The sequence below is a fragment of the Protopterus annectens genome, chromosome 9.part0 (genome assembly GCF_019279795.1).
Source record: "Protopterus annectens isolate FY-2018-M chromosome 9.part0, PAN1.0, whole genome shotgun sequence".
NCBI lineage: Eukaryota > Metazoa > Chordata > Ceratodontiformes > Protopteridae > Protopterus > Protopterus annectens.
The window spans coordinates 18,488,661-18,504,619 of record NC_056743.1 but is presented as its reverse complement, the minus strand read 5'-3'; the positions used below and the strand labels follow the sequence as shown (position 1 = coordinate 18,504,619).

Below are 15,959 nucleotides of genomic sequence, written 5' to 3'. Positions count from 1 at the left end.
TTCTTGGTTTTGATTTGCTTTGTTGGAATTACTTTTAGTTTGGCATTGCCTAAAAATGTACTGTGGGGGAGACCGTGTTTTGGCTAATATTTGAAAGTCTACAGGGGAGAGGTGCAGATCATCCTTTGTAATGCAGCATGGTGTGTTGACCATCTCCTTCCATGCTGACAAATATTGCATCCCCTTAGAATGACACCAGAATCTAAGCCAATTATTCAGTCATCTTTTGTTCGTATTGTGGCATCATCCTTTGAGAATGTAAAATGCTGCTCTGTGGTAGGCTCTTACCATCCTGAGATACATATCCCGAGTGCTCCATGATGTCTCCCTTTGTATAGTCTAAGCAGGGTACAGCTTAGGTCATTTACACCCACATGGGCTAAAAGTCATACTGGTACTTGTGGTCGAGTGACCTGAGTGCATGTGTAATGTGGTGGATCCTAACCCCTGATAAGCAACTGACCATGTCTTTCTCTTTACTCAGCCATGGTGAGAAGGGACATCAGTGTGTCTCATGGTGGAGTATCCAGTGGCTAGAATGCTGGATTATGTGGCGGCTTGCTTTATGGGCTCAGTCGTAGAGCCTCCATGAGATATGGCGCTGTTGGTTTGAGGAGTGTTTTGAAAGGGTACATTCAGGGCTTCTGAGGATATTTGTGTACTTCATCTAGGAGGTATTTGGGGGTTCGGAAGGTTGCATTTAAGTGCCTCAGCATATGTGGGTTTATATGTCTGCTTTGAATTGTGTGTGATGGGTGCAGTGTGTGTACTACTGACAACCTTATTGACATTAGTACTTTTATGTGAGAGCTTTGTCTCCAATGACATTGTGTAAATACATGTTTTACTTACCATATCAGTTTGAGAATTAACTGGTCTTCAGTAAACATGAGGCAATTTTTACATTGCCTCATAGTGCCTGTATCCACCAAGCTAGTAATGGAGACAAGTGGGAAAGTTCATATCCATTGCAAGAGACCCTTTTTATTGATTAGGCAGTTGAAGTGAGGATATAAAGCAATGTCAGGAGTATCTGGTTTGCAACTCTGGGGACAGTGCTTGTTGCCCACTGACAATGGGTTGCTTACCCATTGGACTTTCCCGGTTAACAAATGTCAGTCAAATAAATATAAATAATTGTCAGTGCAAACTAATGTCCTGTGTGCAACTAGGTATTGGTGATACAGGGCACTGCCAAATTGTTGAGGGGAAGCTAATATGTAGACCCTGAAATTTTTAAGGATGAAGTATTTAGGCAGATATTCTGAAGTTAGAAACAAATCAAATAGTTTTAGCTGAAAACAAAGAATTAGCTTGTCAAGAAAGATGAAAAGAGGGGAGTGGATTGAATGGCTACTGCTAGTTCTGGTCTCAACACAGCATCACTCTGCTGGGGTGCAGTGCTTCTTTGTTTCTTCTCTTGCCAGAAGCAAAACATTATCACCAATCTCAAGATGAGAAGCGGGTCACTGCCTGTTTGGTGATCGACACTTGTTGCAGATGATGCAAGGGTCTGTAGGTCTGTTGTAACCTTTTCCAGGTAGATGCCTTGAATAGTAACCAGACCAGTCAGGAGCGTCAAGCAGAGATGCTCACTCCCCATCCAGAAACTGTCAAGAATCAATGCACTCTGCTTCTGTCACCAGGACTAGAATTTAAGCACAAATTCCAAGATGTAAAGTTGGTTGCCATCTCAGATTTTCAGCTGCGTGTTGATCGTGCTTTCTAGGCTTCCTTAAAATGGTGCAAAGCCTTTCTTAAGGTTGCCTTGTTGCTTCGGCCCCAGTTTAGAATCCTGTTCCTCTGTGGGACCTTGCACCAATTTTTCAGGCCCTTACTCCGCTCCCTTCGAACCCTCAGTAGGGACAGCGTTGAGCATTTTTCCTGGAAAACTTTGTTTGCCATTGCTTTGTCTAGACAGGTATCTGAACTCCAAACACTTTTTTTTTCTCAGCCACCTTACCTGATTTTTTACGAGAACAGAGTTTCCCTTAGGACTAATTCCTCCTTTCTGCCTAAAGAGGTGTCAGAAGCTGAGCTCAAACAGTCAGTCTTTCCCAAATTATCCACCAAGGGTGAATACATGGTTCATTTACTGGATGTTCATTAAATTCAGATATTACATTCACAGATCTGAAGATCAAAGAAAATCAGAACAGCTGTTTGTATCCTTTTCCACAACTAAATTGGGCACAACAGTGACAAGTGAATCTAGCTAGATGGCTCAGAGTAAATTATCTTTATTTACAGGGGCACAGGTCTAGCATTACCTAAACATCCTAAAGTACAATCCATCAGGTCTATGGCCATATCATCTGCTTTTTGGTCTAAAACATTTGTTGATGACATTTGTGCAGCTGATCCAATGCTCATACCTTTATTGCTCATTACAAATTGGATAGATTATCAAGAAGTAGAGCAGCTTTTGACTTCTTCATATTCCTAAATATCTGAGGACCACCCAAAGTTACTGTAGCTGGCGACCCTTATTGAACGGACAAAAGACAGCATTAGAAATTAGTTAATACTCCCCATAACTCTTCATTTGTGTTGTTTTTGGCCTTCCTCAGTTTCCCACCCACCAATCCCCTTCCTTTTGGCTGTGTCCTGATATGTCCTGAGGAATATTCCTTTGATCTGAGGCTATCCTTGTCACCATTCCTCACATTACGGTTCTAGTATCCGACACTGGATTCGAGCCAGCACATTAGACAGCAGCTTAGCTCAGGCTCCACCCCATAATGCACTGCTGCCTTTTAACACCTCAGATATCGTTTGCCGCTTTAGTCGATCAGACGCATATAGCTCAGCGCCTAGTAGTTTCTGTAAGTAACTCTTCTAATTTGGGTTTTCTTGATGTTCATCGTGCATACAGCTGCAGTCATAACTGATGGGTTATCCTGCCGTCAGGCGGGTCCTCGGTCGGCCGAATTCCAAAATTCTAGGTCCGGCGTCGGATGTCGTCGCTTCTTCCCTGACGTCAGTGCGGCAGGGGTATAAAAGAACCAGCCAACGCCATTTTCTTCAATCTTTCTTGCCGCGCGGTGCCCGAAGCAGAAGCAGTTCACAAGTGCCGGTCAGCCAGCTCCTGAGATTACGAATATTTTTCAGCCAAAGTCTTCTTGAAAGCTAAGTACCCCATTGGGGAAACTTTTTTCTTGCCTTTCCCCTCCTTTTGGTAGTTTCTCATTCTGCGTCATCGATGGTTTTGGTTTCCTTGTGGCGCCCTATTCTGTTGAATAGTTTAGTAGGTTAGGAACCCCTTTTCTTGCCTCTTGTTCCCTCTGATCCATTACAGTCGGATCCGAGACCCATGTTGGATCCCATTCTGATTATCTTCCTTTGGATCTTGCGGGAGGAGATGATTTACTTTCTCCTCTGCATAGAACCTGTTCTCCTCTGCATAGAACCTGTTCCCCGGACCAGCGAAGACCCTCGGGGTCCCGACATGGGGTCTCTGGCTATGTCCTCTGCTTCTTCCTGATGCTCCAGTAGCATCTTTCCCTCTGATATGGACAAGGATGATGCTGTCCTTGTGGGCTGAAATGGCTTCCCCTTGTCCACAGGATTTGGGAACCCTCACTCACTCCCTGGCTTCTTTCTCTTCATCTGACCTCCCAGGGCTTGGACTTAGTGGTGCTGGCTCCCTCCAGGTTGGCGATGGGGGCTACTGGGACCTCTTATCCCTGCCCTGTCAGAGTCTATGGCCAGCTCTGCTCTCCTTCCCCCCGGGACAGGCTGGGCCACTTGTCTGGGTTGTCACCCTGGAGTCTGTTGCAGCTGGTTCTGGTCCAGGCCTTTCGGACCGTTCTCTGCCCTTCAGTGCTTTGGCACTTGATAGCTCCAGACTGGCACTGTCTGGAGAGTTGGACTTTCTGGCAGAGTCTGCTCCTTCCTCTGTTGTTGTATCAGTGGGGGACAGGTCCCCAAGGTCACCATCCAATGACATCTTCTTTGGAGACATACTGGAAATTCTTAAAGCCAAGGGCATTTGGTCTGCCCCAGCCCCCTGTCGTCTTAGGAAGCCGTGTTCCTGGAGGCTTTCGGTATGGGCCCATCTAACTCTAGGATGCCCCCCCGCTGATCCATTAATCAACCTGATTGCTTGCAAGGCCTGGAAAGAACCCGATAAAGTGGAGCCCAGTAATCCAAAGTGCAGATTAATTTTTAAGCCTACCATCGGACAAGGCCTTTTGGTCTAAGGCATTTCCTGTTGATGTGACACTGGTAGCTGTCACCACCAAGAGAAGGAGCTGGTGGACCAGACTTCATCTGTCTGTACTCCAGCTGTGAATCGAGAGCGTTGGACAGAATTGGAAAACAGGTATTCGCATTGGCTTCTTTCATGTTCTGATCTCTGAATTACATGGCTCATTTTACTCTTCTCATTACTTCCATTGAGGCCATACCTGTGGAGGACTTTTAAGTCGGTCTCTCCCCGGCTGGCCACTCTTTCGTCAATAGCTAATTCATCCATGAGGTTATTATCCAGTGTTGCAGTGGGTGTCTCACGGGTGGCAGGTGCAGGCATTGCCGTCAGCCGTCATGCCTGGCTGCATTTATGCGGGTTTACAGAGGCCTTTAAAGCGTCGTTCACCAATGCCCTCTTCGATAGGTCCACTCTCCTTGGACCAAGCTTTAAGAAAACTTTCACCCAGAGTGAGCAAGAAGGAAGGAAAGACACTGTCGGCTGTAGGGATCAAGTTTTCTTACCCCCCCCCCCCCCCCCGCAAGGCCCTTCTCCAATACCTAAAAGGGGAACAGGAGAATGTGGTTCCACAAGTCGCAGTCTTCCTTTCAGGAAGCTCAAGAAGATTCCTCTTCCAGGGGATGGGGGAGAGGTTTCAATGGTCAGAGGGGCAGAGGAGGCCCACAAAACTAGGGTTCCAGCGAGCCCTTCTTTGAGAAAACCCTTCCAGCTCCTCTGAGGTGTTACCTGACCGTCCCTCCCTGGAAGCAGTCGGGGGTCGGTTAGCTTTGCACCCTTTAGCCTGGGCATACATTAAAAACGATCAGTGGGTGCTAAGAATCATAACCAGGAGCTACGTTATTCCCTTTTCAGACCCCCCCCCCCATCAAGAAGCAGAACTGTCCCAGACGTGCACCCTGTCAGTTAGCCTGTCTAGAGGTCACCAGCCACATCCAAAAGGTCCCCACAGCACAGAGAGGATCTGGAACTTCTGCTTCTTTTTGGTACCCATGAAATGGGTCCCATTCTGGATCTCAGTCCATTAAACCTATCCGTCAAGAAGTCGAAATTTCAGATGTTCACTGTTAAGTCCATTGTGCCTCTTCTGCACAAGAATGACTGGATGTGCTCTGTGGATCTCTAGGATGCGTACTATTGTATCACAATAGGCATTCCAGGAGATTTCTCCACTTTCGTCTAGGGCCCAATGACTTCCTGTTCAAAGACCTGCCCTTTGGGCTCACCACAGCCACCCCCCCCCCCCCCCGTTTGTTCAAATGTATGGCAGTGGTGGCAGCCCTTTTCAGGCTGCAGAGATTTTCAGGTGTTTCCCTATCTTGACGATTGGCTCCTCACAGCTCCCACACAGCATCAACTGGTAGAGAACACATGCTTTCTTTTCTGTCTCTTCAATCAGTTAGAGATAACGGTGAAGATTGCCAAATTTTCCTTGACCCTATCTCAACAACTGGAATTCATAGGCACTCAATTGGACACCATCTCAGAGATTGCAGGCTTCCCCCTCTGTCACTCCCTATACGGCTCACTGCAATATCCCGAAGACATCTGTCATGGTGGGTGCACACTCGAGACTTCTAGCGAGCAGGTCTTTTTCTCCCCCCATTCCAGCGGCCATGGTGACCACAGAGGCTTCTCTCCTGGGGGGGGGGTGTTCAGGTGAAGACTATCCAAGGGATGTGGTCCCAATCAGAGACCAAACTACGCATACATCTTCTACAAATGAGAGCGGTCCTTCTTTCTTTGCAAGATTTTTTAGGACTTCCTTCACTTTGACAATAGCTGTGTACACACACAACATAGCTGTTGTGTGGTACATAAGCAAGGGGGCACACATTTTTATTTGCTTTGTCACAAGGCCATGAGGTTTTTTGAGTGGGCAGTCTCCTGTGGGTGCTTTCTCATTGCAGTGCACATTCCCGGAGTGTCCAGCGTGCTGGCAGACTGAGCAGGGCTGTTCTGACCCCTCACGAGTGATCCTTGAAATCTGTTAGTGGTGAAGCAGATCTTCCGTCAGTGGGGTCAACCGAACTGCCATCTGTTTGCCCCCCCCCGCCCCCCCAACAACAAATGCAGCAATTACTTTGCCTTGATCCCCACCCAGAGAGGGAATCCACCAGGGATGCTCTGACTCATGATTGGCCTCCGGGTCTCCTTTGTCTTCCTGCCATTATCCTTAATTCCAAGAGTACTTCAGAAAGCAGTATACCTCAGCACCCAGTTTATCCTCATTTCCCCCTTTTGGCCTCGGCAGGTGTGGTTTCCTCTTCTATGGTCTCATCTCATGTGTGCTTGTGTGCTTGATCCAACACCAGATTTAATTTCCCATCTGTTGCTCCGTCTGCTTCCAAATTTGCAGACCCTCAGTCTGACAGCTTGGTTTCTCCAATTCCAGTAGTTAAGTCCAGGCTTGCATCCCCTATAAAGGACATTATCCTTGCTTCTCAAAAAGTCTACCAAGAGAGTTTATAGAAGCAGGTGGAAGGAATGGGGCTTAAGGCCAGAATCTAGACCCTTTTTCAGCCCCTGTTTGACTTTCTTTTCTTCCTCACTTCCTTTTTCAGGAGGGTGCCAGTTTTCTCTGCCATCAAAGTCCAATTAGCAGCAATTTCTAATTTTCATCTTAATAATGAACCTACATTTTGCTATCTGTGCAAAGCCTTTTTGAAAGATCTTTTTGCTGCGTCCTCCAGTCAAATATCCTTCTCCACCATGGGATCTTGCTCTGGTGCTGCAGTCTCTAACTAGACCTCCTTTTGAGCCTGCTGCATCATGTGGTACCAGATTTCTTTCTTGGAGGACTTTTTGTGGTGGCAGTAACCTCAGCAAAGTGAGTTTCAGAATTACAGGCTTACTGTCAGGCCTCCTTATTTGATATTTCATAAAGTTAGAGTGGCCTTGAGACCCAACCCTTCCTTTATGCCAAAAGTCACCACTGAAGCAAACCTTAATCGAGCTGTCAAACTCCATGTATTTTCCCAATTACACCAGCAAGGGGGAATATATTTTAAACATTTTAGATGTTCATTGACAGCTTTGTTTTTATTTGCATAAAGCCTTTCGCCTCTCTGACCAACGCCTCTCTGACCAGCTGTTTATAACATTTTCAAGTAACAGAAGGGGCCAAGCTGTTTTGAAAGCTACTGTTTTCCAGTGGATTTCTCAGTGCATTTCTTTCATATATTCCTCTCGTTCTCCAATGCCTGGACCAGTTAGGGCTTGCTCTACCAGATCAGTGGCTACATCAGCTGCCTTTGTAGTTCTTCAGTCCTTGGACGACATTTGTGCAGCGGCGACTTGGTCTTCACCACATACCTTCATCTCTCATTACAAACTTGACCTAGTTTCAAGAGGAAGGGCTTCCTTTGGCTATACTGTTCTTCGGCATGTCCTTCCATGAGGCCACCCAAAAATGTCAGGTAGCTGAGGACTCTGATCCATACGTGATGATTGGTGATGAGGATATCTTCAGATTAGTAGTTTTGTACTCACCGTAACTTGATGTTTGTGTTATTCACAGTCACCAGTCATTACGGTCCCACCCTCCTCCTCCCTTTCCTGAAGGATTGCCAGGAGTTGGGTGGACCTTGTCTGCGGGCAGGTCCTTTCTGTCTGTCTTCTGTCTCCAGGACAAACTTGATCTGGGGGGGTTAGAGGGCAGCAGTGCATTATGAGAGGGGAGGAGCTTGATCTAAGCTGTTGTCTAGTGTGCTCTTTCAGATCCGATGTCTGATCCTAGACCCATATGTGGCGAGTGGTGACTAAGGGTAACACAGTTAGCAAGTTATGGTGAGTATATAGATATTATTTCTTCACTGTGTTGGTTCTAGAGTCCTCTACATTGTTGTCCTGTTTCACACCTTTCTATTGTTTTTTTTTTTTTTGCTTTGAGGGTTATTTTTGACTGTTTTGCATTTGTGTGTTGTGTGCAGCTAAATAGAGGGCAAACTCGATCTGAGGTAACTTAGAAGTAGGGCATTATGAGTAAGCTGAAGAGGTTGATCTACTGAACCTAAAGTCTGTCGAGTTGCCGAGTATGATTTGGAGGTCAGATTTTGAGACCCATCAGTTGAGAAAGGACAAAAACAGGCAGCAAGTACAGACGTATAATATACTTTCATTTTCAGTCATTTCTTGCATGCTAATTTGTGTGGAAAGAACTGAAGAAATGAGGATTTCTATCTTGAGCTTGACAACTGTTGAAGAGAAAATACAGATGGTACTTAACTGCTGGTGAAATGTATCTTGCAGAAGTGACATAGTTCAGAGGAAGCCATGGTGGTTGCGGTGAACCTCTTAAAAGTACAGGGTCAAGGTACGCTGTTAGTTACTTTCCTGATTTGATGATCACAAACCAAGAATGGCATGGGGTTGTGAACCCAGTTTGATTACACAGATATGAGTGGAACCTGTTCTCAGAGTTGATCTTTGATTGCCTTTGTTCTAAAGTTCCCACAAACTGAACAAATTAGCAGCCTGTACCTGTTGTAAAAAAAAAAAAAAAAAAAAAAAATGACTGGTTCTTTTGTAGAAGTTAGTGTGTTTCAGTATAATTTTACTAGTGTAGACTACTGTGCATGTGTAATTTGGTCTTCTACCATTTTTCCCTTGCAGGTTAAATGTGAAGGCTTTTATTAGTCATGTGAAGACTGCCTTGGCAGCATCTAATCCAGTAAGTAGATATGTTGATGGCATGAATTCATTTTATTTTGTTTTGATTGCTTGCTTAATGTTTTACCTGTATTAATTTGCAGGCTGTGCGTACTTCTGCTATTACCCTGTTAGGCATGATGTATCTCTACATGGGTGCCCCTTTGAGAATGTTTTTTGAAGAAGAGAAACCTGCATTGTTGTCACAAATTGATTCAGAATTTGAAAAGGTAAGTAGTTTACCCTCTGTTGTAATTAGTGAGCTTGAATCCTACTTAATGTTTATTTTAGGATACAGTTTAGAGACATCTTGTCCTTGCGGAGATTAAATTAGATGCTTTTTCAGCTAGTTAATCTTAAACTCTTTTATACTTTGCCTGTTGAGTAATACTAGTGTCTTTCCTGAGACAGGTGCACTTTTTATTTTCAACATTTAGATTACTGTTGTGGTAGACTAAGCTATTTAGATTGCATCCTTGCATAGGTTTTGACCACCGACCAGCTTCCACATACCCATACTGCCACTGGCTTGAGTAGAGCTATCCAAAACTGTGGTTTGGACACTACAAGTTCAAAGCATTCTTGCAGTTGAAGTGCTCTGCCTGTGTTGAACTGATAGTTGGCTAGCAATCCTTTCAGGGTAAGGCAGCATTATGAGTCCTATTCTGGGGAAAGCCTTCCACTGTGTCATTTTTCTGAGGACTTTTTTGTGACTGTTTTATTTTTATGCTACGAAATGCATTTTTTGTTTCTCTTATTGAAGATATTTGTACTGCTGTTATACCTGCCTGAAGTCTTTAAATCTCTACCTTTTTCAACTTATTTTTTTATATCTTAACTACCCAGCTTCTCTTTCCGAACACACTTGGGTTATTCTCTGTTATCATTGGTAATCCTCTTACCCTTTCAGGTATTTTTTCATACCATTGTTGGTAATTCTATTTCTTTTACCTTTTTAGGTAATTTATTGAATACCATTGTTGTCTTATAATAATAAAAATATATATCTTCATTTTTGGCTTGGTCTCCTGTAATGGCTGAGAAAACTAAAGGCACTTCTGGCTTTGAGATACCAGACGTGCAATCGTAAATTTCCTAATTCAGATGGACGTACTCTGTGCGTGCACTGCTTGGGCCTGGTGCATCTTCTGGAAGACTGTGCCATATGTCCTGGCTTTAGCCCCTGGGCCCTTGTAGAAAGAAAAATTAATATTGGAAGGTCTTTTGAATTCTGATTTCGACGTGGCTATATCTGTAGCCAGGTCCCATTCTTCCTCCTCCTCATTATCCTCCAAGAGGAGTCATCATTTGGGTTCTTCCAGTCCTTCGGAACCAACCTCTAAAAAGGTCAAAACTTCCCGACTCCCACTGTTTCAGCGGAACTGAACAGGAAAACGGCTAGAGCTTCGGTACCATTGGTGCTGTCTTCAGCACCGGCATTTTCGGCACAGACTAAGTATTCTGACCTGACTTCCACTCAGTCATCTGTTCCTCAGATGTCAAACCCAAAGGAGTATTCCTTTAAGAATCCTTCAATGACAAGATGCTCACTCTCCTCCTACTGATCCATTTGCAGACAGACCACCCCCAACCAGAGTCCCTTTTTGGACCAGTCTGTCTCCAGTCTTTCCACGAAGAGCGTCGTGGAGTCTGATGTTCTGAGGCTGGTGGATCAGCTACTGGCGACAAAGGAATTTTCCACTACTTTGGTTCCAAGCCTCCCTTGTTCTGGAACTTTACTCAGTTGAGACTTCAGAGCTGCCAGCACAAGCAGCCCCGGTTTTCACTGCTTTGGTGCCAGTCAGACTTGCCTCTACAACACTGATCACAGCCTTGAGCTGTTCAGTTCTGTTGGAACCAGAGACCACCAGGGGCCGAAGGTTCGTTTCTGGTTCTGGGAAGCATGGCTCCACTCGACTTTTTTCAGAACATTTCATGTTTCTCGGGACTTCGGCACACACAAGCTCTGCCCTAGCTTCGAGGCGGCTTCCATGGTGCGGGGTATGACCATGGTTCCGAGGGAGTCTATCTCTGTTCCAGGCTCTTATTCCTGTAAGGGGTGGCCTGCCTTCCAGGCTATGGACCTTGTCCATTGTGGCCTCACAGTCCATCCCATCTTTAGGCCAACAACTTAGTCCTTCCCTCGTCCAGAGCTACCATTCTACCATCAGACTCATCCCTGGTACAGAGGGCACAGAAGCCTCAGGGTAATACAACAGTAATTGTTCTTTTCAGATACCTCTCTAGCACATCCCACCGAAGAAATACCCATGAGGAGGAAGTGCAAGTGGAAGCACTTGTACTCCCCTGAGTCATATACAGAAGATGGCAATTTTTGTAAAGGGGAAGGTTCCCCAAGGTCACCCCCCAGAAGACATTTCATTTGGAGGCTTTTTAGAGCTCCAAAAGCAATGGGGTGGTGAGATATCTCATCAGCCTTCGTCTGAGGAGTTGGTATACCTCCAGGCTTTCTGTGCCTTATCCCTCTACTACTTGGGTATCTCCACCTGCTGCTGATCTAATTAAATTGATTGCTCAGTGGGCTTGGAAGATTCCGGATTCCATCTAACCAATCCCTAAGAGACCAGACTGAATTTTGTCATCCCTGGAGGATCAGCAACATTGGTCTAAAGGTATTCCAGTAGATGCCATGGTGGTTGCAGCAGTCACCAAGAAGGAACTCAGATGAGAGTCCCACTATCCATCCTCCTAACATGGACTCTAAAACATGGATAGATTTGGGAAGCACATATATGCTTCATTGACTTTTGCGTTCAGGTCATTGAACTATATGGCACACTTCACAAGGTGCCAGCAACACCTGGTAAAGGAAATTTCAGATATTCTGACAGGAGCTGTAGCTGAGGGAGTGCAGGACAAGGCATCTTTCCAGCTGGCAACCCTTGTGTCAATTTGTAATTCACCTGTGAGGCTTGTGGCACTAGACGTTAGCCATAAGGAGACATGCCGGGATGCGCTTGTGTGAATTTGCGGAGCCTTTTCAGTCTTCTTTAATTTTTCATCAATACTCCTTTTGACAGAACATCTCTATTTTTGGCCTAAAGTTAGACACCTTTGCTAGATGCGAGAAGGATAGAAAGACCCCATCTGCCATGGGCATATGTTTTTCCACTCCTCAGTGGCCCTATTCCAGGTATTGGAAGAGTGAGAAGTTGTGGTTCAAAAAGTCCAAAGGGCCTTTCCAGGACTTGCATGGCAGCGACTCTTCCCCGGGCAGAGGGGAGGAGTTGCAATGGAAGACCTGCTAGAGGCAGAGGTGACCAGCATAATCAGTGTTCAGAGATACTTTCCATAGTAACTCCTACCATCGCTCCTGAATGGAGGCCCGATTGCTGTTCTTTGGAGGCAGTCGGGGGGGACGCTTATCCCCTGCAGCTCCCTGGCATCAAATAACCTCTGACAATTGGGTGCAGAGGGTTATATGCAGAGGTTACAACATTCCCTTTTCAAATCATCCCAATCATCTAAAAAGGATTCCAGATTTTATTTATATATTAACATTTGTTGACCGGGAAAGTTCACTGGGTCAGAAACCTATTTTCAGTGGAGGCCCAAGGAGAAAAGCTCCACAAGCATTGCAAAGTTGACAATTTTTAACATTAATTTAACAAATCTTACAGATATGAGGCAAAACATAGAATTTAACACTTCATAGGGTTTACATTAATACGCATTAGGAATCATTAAATATAACTAGAAAAAAGTTACGTATGTAGAACAGTATGGACTTAACAGTTCCACTCAAGTCACAGAGATGCAGCAGTTTTAGAAATACAAAAACTTCTTGACAAGAGACATCCGAACAGTCCCACCAGACCAGATAGGATCATGATTTACTCAAGATTCTTTTTACTGCCAAAAGAAACAGGACTGTAGACCAATTTTGGATCTGTCTGTGTTGAACAAATTGATTTGACTTACGAAATTCCGGATGGGCACTGTTCAGTCTATACTTCCATTATTAGGAAAATAAGATTGGATCTGCTCAGTAGATCTTCAGGATTCATATTATCACACAAAAATAAACAAATGCTCCAGAAGATTTCTGTGCTTTCAGCTGGGAGCCAGTCATTACCAGTTCAGAGCCCTTCCCTTTGGTCTCACCACAGCCACCAGGGTGTTCACCAAATGCATGGCAGCGGTAGCAGCCCACTTCAGACTGCAAGGATTCCCTGCATTTCTGTAGCTAGATGACTGGCTCATTATTGCAACCACCAGCCATCTACTACTACAGGCAAGGGGACTAATGCCCTTCCAATGTTCTCATTACTGGGAATTGCAGTAAACTACGAAAATCTCATTTAGAACCATCTCAATATTAGTGTTCATTGGAGCAGTATTAGAGACACCTGCATTGCTTCTGTCCCCCAAGAAAAGCTTCAGAGAATAAAACACCAAGTCAACCAGATTATTCACAACAGAACAGTGACTGCATGACTGTTATTGCAGGCTCTGGTTCTATGGCGGCTTCCATCACTTTGGTTCCTCTTGCCAGGTTTCACATGTGAATTCTACAGTGACTTCGAGTCACAATGGTCGCTGCTGATCATCCTCTGTCTCATTAAGTTCTAATCAATTTATGCAAGAAGAACCTGAGTTGGTGACTTCATTCCAATGAGATTCTAACAGGGCCGTCCATTCGTTCTTCCTCCATCCCAAGATGTAGTGACTATGGATGCTTCCTGGATAGGTTGTGTGGGTGGGATTATCTAGCAAAGATGGTCCAAGGCAACTTTGTTCCAGTTGGAGGCCAATTTGCATATAAATGTTCTAGAGATGAGGGTAGTGCTCTTAGCGCTGCAAGCATTCCAAGAAGTCCTCCCATCAGTAACGATTTCAATCCAATCAGGCAACATATCAGTGAACTTTAAAAATCAGACGAAATGGTAAAACCACACAAACTATTTAATGTTATCGCTTTCATACAACAAGTTCTATGTGCTACTTCAGACATTATTTCCCAGAATCCACTGACTTATAAAGGCATCTTAATTAAAACAATTATGTACATCAAATTACATTAAATAAATAGATTAAATACTTAAAGAACCATTCCAAAACACACTGCTAAAAAAACATTTAGCATTCATACCAGCGTGTGCTGTTATTTGATAAGATTGGTTATGCAATAAGCTAATATGTTAAATACATGATATAAACATAATGCATTTTTAAAAAATATTAAGTTTATGTATATGTATGTATGTGTGTATATATATATATGTATATATATATATATATATATATATATATATATATATATATGTATATATATATATATATATATACACACTACCAAAAACATTAAAACAAAATCACCTATCCAATGATTTTAACTTTGAGACATTTAATAGAACACGTCTCGTTAAGTCCAGGATAAGTGTGTGCATTGGTCTGGAGTTGCCACATTAGCTCCTGTTCTTCTAGTTTAAACTCCCATGAGCCGCCCCTGCTATTTTTACCCACATGATCCACAGTGCATTTTGGAATGGTTCTTTAAGTATTTAATCATTTTATTTATTTGTTAATGTGATTTGATGTACATAATTGTTTTAATTAAGATGCCTTTCTAAGTCCGTGGATTCTGGGAAATGTCTGAAGAAGTACGTAAAACTTGTACAAAAGCACTAACAGTTTGTGTGGTTTTACCATTTCATCTGATTTTTGAAGTTCATCAGTTTGGTTCTTGTATTTTGTTCCAGGCAACATATCAGTGGTTTGTTACATCAACAAGGAAGGGGGAACCAGATCTTATCCACTTTGTCGAGAAGCACTCAGAGTATGACATTTGCCAATTTCATCCACCCCCTTTTTTGCAGCACACATTCCGAGAAGCTCCAATGTGATTGTGGACAAATTGAGCAGTGCATTGTAATGCTTCACAAGTGGTCTCTCAACCCTTTGATGGAGGATTCCCCCACTCTGGAATCATAGATAAACTTACTAAGTTGGACATTAATCCCTATGTCACCCAATGGGTTGCTAAATGGCTTACTGATAGAACCCACACTGTAAAAGTAGCCGACTCCAAATCCAGCTCCAGACAAGTGACAAGTGGAGTACCTCAGGGTTCAGTCCTGGGGCCGCTCTTGTTTGGCATCTACTTCTCTGAAGAACAGGTCAACACTAAGGGACTCTGGCTAACAAAGTTTGCAGATGACTGCAAACTGGGAGCCATTATTGAATACCCAAATGATGTGGATACTCTACAAAAGGGCCTTACAGAAACAGATGCTTGGTGCCAGAGCCATGGGCTCAAGCTCAATGCCAAGAAATGTATTGTTATCCCCTTTGGGAAAAAACATGTATCCATGAATTACCATATAGGTGGCAGTACACTAAACACAGAAAGTGTGATAGGAGACTTAGGGACACAGGTGGACAGTGGTCTCACCTTCGATAACCACATCGCCACAACAGTCAGGAAATCCTTCTATGTGGCACACCTCATCACGAAGGGCTTTTCATCCAGAAAAAAGGAGGTCATTGTCCCACTGTACTCATCCCTCATTAGACCCATTATAGAATACAATGCCCCATTTGGTATGTACCTCTCAAGACATCTGCAACAACTGGAAAGGCCTCAGGAATACCTCACTAAAAGAATCACAGGCCTAAAGCAGATGCCCTATGCTGACCGCCTTAAACTCCAGCTATACTATGTCGCATATCGTCTACTCAGAGGCAACCTCTGCTTAACATACAAGGCCATGTCAAACCCAGAGCTGTTGGACATGCTACACTTAAAGAAATCCCAATCCCTCAGAGCTACACGCTCCAGGGATCTAAACCTTGTCATCACAATAAACAAAACATGTTGGAGGGATAGGTTCCTGACCCAGAGACTCCCCAGACTCTGGAATAGATTGCCCATACATGTCAAGCAGAGTGCCTCTTTGGACCTCTTCAAGAGGAACCTTGACGATTGGATGGGAGAAAGGAAATTCACCCCAGGGATCACGTCAGTCGCCCTGCTAGACAGGGGTCCAGGAAAGTAAATAATGTGGGAAGAAATATTCAGGGAATTGTTATGGCTAGGCTTGTATAGGCCCTAGGGCTGATAGCCTAGTACTAACCTATG

The 15,959-nt window shown here is 44.1% G+C and overlaps 1 protein-coding gene across 1 annotated transcript in view; it reads left to right on the top strand.

The window, feature by feature from the left end:
- The window catches only part of CKAP5 (cytoskeleton associated protein 5), a 4,315,141-nt gene that overhangs the window by 2,581,166 nt on the left and 1,718,016 nt on the right, over positions 1-15,959 (top strand). Inside the window, exons 17-18 of the mRNA XM_044084803.1 lie at positions 8,822-8,879; positions 8,962-9,087. Coding sequence (XP_043940738.1) covers positions 8,822-8,879; positions 8,962-9,087 — 184 coding nt within the window. The remainder of the gene's footprint in view (positions 1-8,821; positions 8,880-8,961; positions 9,088-15,959) is intronic.